Source organism: Buteo buteo, chromosome 1, assembly GCF_964188355.1.
Source record: "Buteo buteo chromosome 1, bButBut1.hap1.1, whole genome shotgun sequence".
NCBI lineage: Eukaryota > Metazoa > Chordata > Aves > Accipitriformes > Accipitridae > Buteo > Buteo buteo.
The window spans coordinates 61548080-61558172 of NC_134171.1; the positions used below are offsets into that span (position 1 = coordinate 61548080).

The 10093-nt window shown below is 47.4% G+C and overlaps 1 protein-coding gene across 1 annotated transcript; it reads right to left on the reverse strand.

The window, feature by feature from the left end:
- Positions 1-7171: 7171 nt before the first annotated feature.
- LOC142036600 (glutathione reductase-like) lies at positions 7172-8293 on the reverse strand. Its single transcript, XM_075039941.1, is given in 5 exon segments — positions 7172-7306; positions 7525-7567; positions 7569-7656; positions 7832-7960; positions 8044-8293. Coding segments are annotated over 5 exon segments (645 nt in total).
- Positions 8294-10093: the final 1800 nt, after the last annotated feature.

A 10093-nucleotide genomic window follows, 5' to 3' on the forward strand; every position in this document is an offset into this window, starting at 1 on the left:
TAGGGATTGAAATTTTTGATTTTGTTGTACGAGGGAGGATATTTCTGTACCAGCTCCAGCAGCTCCGGTTTTCATGAGAGTTGCCACCGTGAGGGCTGTAAAGGGCTCACGTTTCTGTATGTGATGGGCCTGAGTACTTTGATAGTCATAAACAAAACTTTCGGGATGGTAAATAAGCCTAGGTATCACAGCTACTTGTATACAATATTCAGCTGTCCAATTAAAGACCTTTAGGGATATACAAGGTGTAACCCCAGTTTGGGAGCAAATCCACTTAGTATTATCTGCAGGAATTAACCACTCAGCTGTTATTTCTCCTGATTTGCGAGTTGTGTTACACAGGTGTCGTTTGTCTTTTGGGACATTTCCTATACACTTTCCTTTTCCCGATACTTGGGACATTGTTATCCCTTGCTTACGTCCAGATTCTTTATTCCACATGCACTGAGCTGGATTTGTTCTGTTGGACTTTTTAAATCTACTGTCCACCCCAACAGCTTCATAAAAGGGTGGTCGAATGTCGTAACACAACCAACAATGTTCAGTGATATTAGGGTGGGTGGCATTCAGTACCTGATAACTGGCTTGGAGCATCTCCCACAATGGGTTGATTCTTGTTGATATGCCCGAGATATTGTTTTCAGCGATGTTTATGTTAGGGAGGACTGTAGCAGTCTGTACAATACTGTTACTATCATCTTCCTCTGCTACGACCGAATTTGGTCCTACACCAGAGGGTTCATTTGGCACCAGCTCTTTCCTTATCGTAATTATTCCCCCTGAATCTGCGCCTGGTTTCCAAAGTCTGACTCCCCATGTTCTCCCTGTTAACCAAGCAGGATCTTTCGGGTTGGTTACATTAATATAAATATATGGGCAATTTCCACTCCATGGTCCTATTTGGCTTCCATCCCAACCATGTGAAGCAGGTGTACATCCATGAGGTCCCCATCCTACGGATAGGAATTTATCTGGACCTCCCCCAGGAATCCAATCAGAAGCTATAGTTTCACAACCCCAATAAGCACAATAGTAAGAGTCGGGATGGTTGCAATACCCCTTTCCAGGGTTAGAACTGGGACAAAAGTAAAAGCCTAAGTTATGTAGACATGGGTTTCTGGGTACGATTTGACATAGAGATTGATTAAAGCTTGGGGCCCCGGCAGCAATTACTTGCTGTAGTATCTTTTGATCCTCCCACCTATAGAGCGTCCATTTGTAAGGTTGGTGGGGGTTCCCTTTGCCTTGGGTTGTCCCTATTATCATTAGTAACAGTCCTATCATCCAAGTGCTTAATCTCAAGTTTGAGAAAAGTGGTGTCCCTTTACCCTTATGACAGGTATTCCGAGGGTGCTGATCATCATTTTGATTTTTGTCTTCATCCCTGGTGAGAGATGGGAGACTTTGGGGAAGCTCTGAGGACGTTTTGTTTGGGAGTAATAAGTCAAGAGGCTCCGTGAGCCTTCTCTGGAGGTAGTTCATCAACCTTAATCCCCACAGCAGTACGTCTCTGCCCTTTTCTCTGCCTACTCTGTTGCTTAGAGCAGCGAGGTGTACCATCTTCTCAGCAGCAGTCGTATTCTTCAGGGGAACCTCCTTTATATTTACTTTGCTTTGACTTATATGCGTCCCAGTTTGTATCCTTCACTTCCCAAACTCCCCACCCCACTCTGACCACTGTTCATCTGTGGGATACTTGCACTATTTCAGCTTTCGTTGGGCATAACTCATTTACATTAAAGACAACACCTCTCAGGGTTTATGCCTTTAGCAAAAATATCCCACCATTCTTTGGAGTCTTTTATAATTTTCCCAGTTGATACTCCCACACGTAATGCTTGCTCAATTAATTCCTGTTCGTAATTATAACATTCGTGGCAAATGTCACTAGGGGAATACCCATAGGAGCAATGTGTCCACCACTTTTCTCTACAAAGTTTACACCTGTAACATACAAAGGTAACATATACAGTGAGGATTTTTACAAAAGACAGTCTCACTCCTCCACTTTTCTTCGGAACTTGATTTTCAAGCTGTCAGGGTCTCTGGTCGCCTCCCAATGAGAACTCCGAATTGGTCCTTTGATCCTGCTTGCATGAGTCCATCCTCGTTCTGCAGTTCGGACAGCAGTTTCTGTGGTAAGTAAAACAAGGGCCCCTCCCACCTAGGAGTGAGAGAGGATTCTTTCCAGGCTCTGATTAATACCATATCACTTGGTTTCACCAAATGTATAGGTATATCTAGGGGTGGCCTCTGTACCACCATTCTCTTCTTGCACAATCGCTCTCTCTTTTTCATCAGCTGAACAATATAAGGGTTAATACTATCTTCATCTAAAGTAGGGTAATTGGCTGGGCATTCCATATCATAGGGCATGTCATATAACATTTCAAATGGGGATAATCCAGTCTCACTATGTGGTTTAGTTATTTAAAAGTGCCAATGGTAAGCATTTTGTCTAGGGCATCTGTGTTTCTATCATCAATTTAGTCAGTTGTTGTTTGTTTCTTTTTTTTTTTTTTTTTTTTTTACTTTCCCCGAGCTTTGTGGATGTCATGGGGTGTGATTTCCCACTGAATGTCTAATGATTGACATAATAATTTTATTATTTTAGATGTAAAGTGTGTGTCCTGATTAGAGTCAATGTACTGGATTATCCCATATCTAGGTATTAGGTATTCTAATACAGTTTTTTTTTTTACTACCATCTATGCAGTAGCTTGTGCTACAGGGTAAGCTTCTACCTATTGTGTTAAATGATCTACTATTACTAATAAATATTTTATCCTGCAACACAGCGAAATCAACCTGTACCTCCCCAAAAGGTCTGCAAGCCGCTCTTTTTTCTTTCTTGTGGCTGCTTGTCGACTGACTTTTAAAATGTCATGAATGTTACTAGGGCTCAGCACATCTCTGCATATTAGCATTCCACATGTCACATTTCATAAACAACTCCCCAATAGATACTGTCCCACATTCACCACTGACAAGCCAAGCAGCCCTGTGCATACACAAATCTTCATTCCTTCAATAGATTCAATGAAATATTTTCAAAATATGTACAACAACAACCACCAAAATAGTCAACACTTGAAAAAGATGTTGTTACAAATACTTGCGAGACAACACACAACAGCCACATGAATTGGTCTCTACCTTAATCGCTCACAGTCCTTCTCTAAATCAAACAAGGAGCAAGCAAACAGTTTGAGACAGTTACATATTATTTTTTTTTCTTTTTTTTTTTTTTAGATCTGTGAGGCTTAATACAGGTGTCTGTATTAATGTCCTTTTTATTTCTTCTAATTTCTGTTCATTTTTTGTAGACCATTTAAGTTGGTTATTAGTTAATTTCTCACATAAGAATTTCACCTTTTCACTGTAGCTTTCAAGCCATGGTCTATAATATCTTAGTAATCTCAATATTTGTCGAATTTCCTTTTTAGTTTGTGGAGGTTTAACAATTTAATAGTGGTTTCTTGGGTTCTTTCTTCAGTTTCTCCCACTATTAATAGATTATCCACATATTGTAATAACTTTACCTCTCTGGGTAAAATGAAATCTTAACATTTTCTCTAAAGTTTGTCCAAATAGATTTGGTGACTCTGTGAACCCTTGTGGTAGCACAGTCCATCTCAATTGTCGTTTTCATCGATAGCGATACAGCAGTCGCACAGAAAGCCCCCCTCTCTTTGGTTGTTCACATAGTTGACTGCAATTATAGTTTTGTGGCGCGAGGAGAGGCGGCGGCCGCTGCCGAGGGGGACCTGCCCCCACCGCGGCCGCCGCTGTTGCTGTTGCGGCCGCAACAAAGGACTTTGCCTGCTGCTACTGCAGACTGCACGGAGCCGGACCCCTCTCCTTGATTTTGAATGCTTAAGTTTAATTCCAAAATCAAATCCCTTCTTAATAAATTGTATTCTGCCTTAGGGAGCAAAAGTAAATCACTAAGGACTTTAAAAGGTTTCCCTTTTGCTCTTACTACTGACATGTAACTCTTTCCTTTTTCTTCAGTAGTAAATAGAATCTTTAAAATAGACTGTATTTCTTCCCAGGTATAAGTATTGGGACCTAGGAATTGATCTAGTTTTTCAGCCACTCTGAGGGGATCATCTAGTAGGGTCCCCATTTCTTTCTTAATTTTTTTTTTTTTTTTTTTTTACATCTGTGGTATTTAATGGGACTGCCACAAACCCAATGCCTCCTTGATTGCCCCCGAGGGATACCTCTCGTAAGGGATACAAGAAGGCTCCCTTGGATGTGGCGGTTTTACTTCTTGTACATGCAGCCGGAGGTTTTTCTAATTCCAGTCTTGTTGATGATGGAGGCAGGGACATCGGTGTTACTCGTGGAGGTACTACGGCTGCCAAAGGGGGAGCCGCCGCAAGAGGTGGATTATTAAGATATGGAGGCGGTAAGTTATCTAGTGGTTTTCATTTATCATCTTTTTCTTTTCCCTTTTTGTTTTTATCTCCTTTTTCCTCAAACTTCTTATAAATATTGAGGTTGGAAAAGGACATGAAGTCCCAATCCATAATTCTGTATGATCACTTTCCTCTTGATTAAAAGATTCCTTTGAGTTAACATATATTTAAGGCTTGGCAAACCCGTTCCTCAAAAGATCCAAAAACAGGCCAAAAGACATGTGGTCTTAAAGGTTTCTTTGGCCATTCAACCATGCAATATTGAATTAATTTTTAATTTACTTTTTCCTTTTCTGGGGCCCCTTTCATTCCAATTTTGAATCATTGTCCCTAGTGGACTTTCTGTTAGTATATCTGGTAATTTGTTCCTTTCTTTCTGGTCCTGGGTTCTCGACTTTGTTTGACTCATCTAGGAATTTTACTGTAGCAATTCCTACAGCCTTTGGTCACCGGTAAGAGTGTCTTGTAGGGGGTTTAGGACCTATCACCCACCCACAAATCCTATAGGAATTGCTTCGGTCCTTCACCGGCCAAGTCCCTCGCGGGAGATTGGAACCACGGTTAGAAGACCTCCACGATCGCTTCGGAACTAAGTTCCGTCACACACACACACTCTTACACACACAGGCAACCGAATCCCACCCAACCGAACGGTATACTCCTTTAAATACTCACGACTCCATTGTCTTCGTTCGGATCTTCGCGCGCAGAATTATGGGTAAAATAAACTGCTGCAGCCGGCCAGGGAGCTCAAAAAATAAATTCTTTGCTTGTAGCATATTCACTCTCCTCTGGGCTGGCTGGTGGTCTCTTATTGTTTACCCATATGTTTAATTGTTGACACACCCAATCCTTAGAGGACCCGAACACGGGCCAGAGTACATGAGGATTGTTGAGAGGTTTCTCACCCCAAATCTCAATACAATAATTAATCATCTTTTCCTTAGACTTATCCTTTCTCTTTGGTGAACTGTCCCAATATCTTATCATCAGGCCTAAGGGACTATCAGGGGGTATGTTTGGTAACTTATTTTTCCTCCTTATTTTTATGGGTCCAGAGGGCTTGCTTTCCTCTGCCCCATCTTCCGAGGTGCCCTTATCCACACACATACTCACTTCCCCTCGGTCGTGACTCGCTCCCTCGCGGGCTACGAGAACTGCACTACTGGAGGGTCCGCACTCGCATGATCTCAGAGAGACATCGCACCTCGGGATAACCACCCCAACCAAACGGCTCACGATTTATATACTCACCCGCTCCTGGGGTCTTCGTTTGGTCTTTGTGCACAAAATTTAAGGGGTCCTGCAGGTTCTTTTGCTCAGTTATCGTAATTTAAAGGGGTTCGTGGGTCCAGGGTGTGGCGGCGGCACCTCCTCAAGACGGGGCTATCCGGGGATAGGGCGCCTCCCCGCTTGCGAGGGTCCGCACCAAAGAACCTGGATCCGAGTCACGGCACCAAATTTGTTATAAACGCTCGTGACAAATTGGAGGAGCCAATTTGTGTTGGATAAAAAAATCGAATTTATTAGCAAGCGATAAGAGAGCAAAACAGCGCTGGGCGGCCGGGGAGGCAATGCTCCGCCACAAGCTCGCAACTTTATGTTACAGTTACATTCCTTATATACATTTCACATACCCCTTTCTTGTAAGTCTCCGCCTTGTCCTGCTTCTTCTTTCTTCACTCGTGCAGGGCTGTTACTATGCAGATTCGGTAGATCTTCTCAAGGATGAGTATCCTTTGATGTAGAATGTCTTTTGATGTGGAGAAATACAGTCTTGGTAAATTGCAGCTGTTGTTCTTCCTCTCCTTATCTAGTAAGTCATAGCTGTTGTTCTTTTCCCTCCTTATCTAGTAAGTTATAGCCATTGCCCTCTCCCTTGACCTTTACGTGTCATTTAAGCAAGTCTTGTTATTTACACAAGGCATATGTTAACTCTCAATATGTTTCTTCCCCCTTCTCGATTTTACGAACAAAGTTAACCCATTTATTACACCCTGTCTGGGCCTCTGGCCCCTTCGGTTCCCCGCCAGGGACCCCAGGGGATGTGGTCTCACAGGGACGCCTGGGTCTCAGCTTCCCTCTGCTTTTCTGCCCAGTTTCCTCCAACAAGGAGGCTTCTGTGGATACTCAGCCCCTGCCTGTGTGTGTCCTCCCCTTGTCTCCTCCACAGCCTTTTGGTCCCTTTCTCCAGCCAGGACACAACTGGGCAGGAACCCATTCCGGTCCCAATCCCATCACCACCACAAGTGCCACCGTACCCAGCGTGTTCACTGCCCACAAAGCCTTGCTGGCACCTGGGAGCCACCCCCGCCACTTGGCCACTCACAAGAACATCCTGTTGTTGTCCCCTTAGCTCTCAGGCACTTCTGCCCCCCCCAAAAAACCAGCAACACAGGGCTGGCTCTGCTGATGCTGATGGGGTTAGGAAGGCTGGGCAGGATTTTCCTGCCTGCCGCCGTTTTGCCAGCTGGGATTGAGACACCACGGCAAAGCCTGGAGCCGCACAACTGGAAAATGTGAGTGCCCATGGCAGAGGACAGAGCCCACCCAGGATACTCCAGCATCCATGAGTACCCTGAGCATCTAGCCATCCTGCCCCACTCTGCTGCTCCCTGCACACCCCAGGGGCAGGGGATGGCAGAGGAGGAGCCCTGCCACCGGCAGCCTTCCCCTAAACCACACCGAGGGACCACGCCACCACCTCTCTTCACCTGCTGCCCTGCAGGCTGCTCGCACCTACTGCCTCAGCGCAGCATCGCCAGCTCTTCAGCAGAAGTGGGGTGAAGGGCGACAGTGTTTTCCAAGTTGGCCTTGAAGGTCACAGCAAAGCCCCGCAGCATTTCATCGTGGCCCAGCCCTTGCGTGTGCAACCCCACCACCTTTGGAAAAGAAGCGAGCTGCTGCATGAGACCCAGGACCAGTGAAATCCAGGCTAAACACCGGGCTTGGTGCTGAAGAGCTGGATCCCAGTGCAAGACCTGGTCTGAGTGGGCAGAGCAGACCATGCAGGGACAAGAGGACAGCTGCTGTGGCAGGGGGAGCCAAGCCACCACCCCCACCACAGCACCCAGTTGTCCCTCTGGTCCCTTCCACGCACCTTCTCCTCCTCGCCAGCACACACCAGCTTCATGACACACAAACTTCCTCTGGGTGATGGCGTGGTATGAGGGGGTGAAGGACATGCTGTAGATCTTCACCTTCTCCCTCCCGTGCGTGGCCACAGCTTCATCTGCAGCAGAAGAAATGACGTGGCGGGCAGGTGATGTACTATAAAAGAGGGAGTTAAAGCACATTTTGCAAAGCTCAGACTGCTTGCTGGAGATCAGATTATTTCCTCAAGCATCAAACCAGCAGCTCTGAGCCACCATGTCCTGACCCTCTTCCCCCGTGCTGCTGCCCCCCACCTTTGATAAGGACTATGGTGCTGATGGGCGGGTGGCTGAAGATGGTGTTGGGGTTATCCTGGTAGTCCAGCTGGGAGTCCTGCTTGCCCTTGAAGAGCCTGTGTGCCAGCTTCCTGCTGGCTGCGATTGCTGTTGTGGGGAGGGACGGAGAGCCTGAGCCACGGCACAGCATGGGGATGAGGGGCTGCGGGCAGGGGGCACGGCGACGGTACCTGGGGTGAGGAGGGCTCTCCTGCAGATGTCCCTGATGGCATAGACCCCTCTGCTGGTGGTGTTCTGGTAGTCATTTACCACCATGTGGCCCTGGGCATCCACCTGCACTCCCTGAGGTGGGAAATGGCAGCTGCCTTGGCACCCACCCTGGCCGAGATGCACCGAAAGCGCTGCCCGGGGCGGGGGGCTGAGCTGGTCGCAGCAGCAGCTGCCGTATTCCCTGATGTGGAGGCACAGCAAGAACACCATCCCATAGCAGGCTCCAGAGACCCCCAGGACCCCCAGAGACCATGGGACCGTGGGAGACCCTGCCCATCGGTCACCAGTAGTGTGATGGACCGTCTGGCAGCTGGTCCCCACCGCGAGGAGCACGACGCCTGTGGTGCTTGCAACAGGTAACAGCAGCCACAGTGCAGGGCCAGGGATGCTGCCAAAGCTGTGGCGCAGCAAGCGGCGCTCAAACCACTGGCTTTCACCCCAGTCCTGCCTCTCCAGGAGGGATGGGACAAGCCGCAGGGCTGCTCTGCATGACCGTACCTGCATGTGCTTCCACGTGTCCACCCCAGTGTTCTCCAGCTCCTGGGGGAGTTGGAGCTGATCATTGAGTCGAAGGTCCTCAGGGCCCTCAGTTGTCCCTCAACAGAGAGGACTTGGAGCCCAGTGTGGAAAGGGTCCCTGCAATTTCCACTGCCATGTACCCGGCAACAAGAAGAACGCTGTGCCTGTGGAGAAGCAACGCTACCGTGCAGGCAGGCAGCGCAGAGGGAGATGGATGGGGCATCGGTGCAGGCAAAGGATCACAGATGTCTCTGCTGGGTTTAGATCAGCCAGCTCAGGTACTGTGCTTGCCCAGAGCTCAGTCTGGATTAAGGGTGTGTGAATGTACCCAAGACATGGGGTGAAGGGATTCAGATCATTTGACCATGCTTAGTTTTGCTTCAGGTCTGTGAGGAGGTCAGCTGTTAGATGGAAACTGCTGGATTAGAAATTCCCAACGTCATTATTTCACAATGACTCTTACACTGTTTAACCCCTAACAGATAAAAGACTGATATTACAATTCAGATTTTGCATGTAGGAATAAGTGAAGCTTGAAATGAGATAGCTAAAAAGCAAAAATTAAAAATACTCAGGGCTTTTTTCCACCAGCTCTCTACTACCACCCAGCTGGGGGATGCCCTGCAAAGGAAGCTGGGGACATCTTTTTGAACACTTTGGCCAACTCTAATTCATGAGGATCTCTCCATGCCAGTGGTATGACATTTCAGTCTGTGTATATCAAGCATGAGTTATCCCAGCCTCAGAAGCTGTTTTCTGCCAGTCCTTGCAGCTACAGCAAATGTTTTCCATAGGTCAGCCCTGAGACAATGTCTTACACCCTTTAGCCCTTATTATTATCTTAGGGAGGGAATGTTTTCCCCTTTGGTGTGCTCTAAGGATTCCTTCTGATGTAACTAGCTGTTGTGGTTTAAGCCCAGCCAGCAGCAAAGCACTACGAAACCACTTGCTCACTCCTCCCCTCCCTGGCCAGTGGGATGAGGAGGAGAAAACATAAAGAAAAGCTCATGGGTTGAGACAAGGACAGAGAGGGATCACTCACCAATTATGGTCACAGGAAAAACCAGACTCAACTTGGGGAAAAAACAGAATCAATTTACTCCCAGTCAAATCGAAACAAGGATAATGAGAAATAAAACCAAACCTTAAAACACCTTCCCTTCACCCCTCCCTCCTTCCCAGGCACAGCTTCACTCTCGAGTTCCCTACCTACACCCCCCCAGCAGCACAGGGGGACAGGGGATGGGGGTTGGGGTCAGTTCATCACACCTTGTCTCTGCTGCTCCTTCCTCCTCAGGGGGAGGACTCCTCACTCTTCCCCTACTCCACTGTGGGGTCCCTCCCATGGGAGACAGATATCCACGAACTTCTCCACCATGGGTCCTTCCCATGGGCTGCAGTCCTTCACGGGCTGCTCCAGTGTGGGTCCTTTCCATGGGCTGCAGTCCTTCAGGCACAGGCTGCTCCAGCGCGGGCTTTCCCATGGAGTCA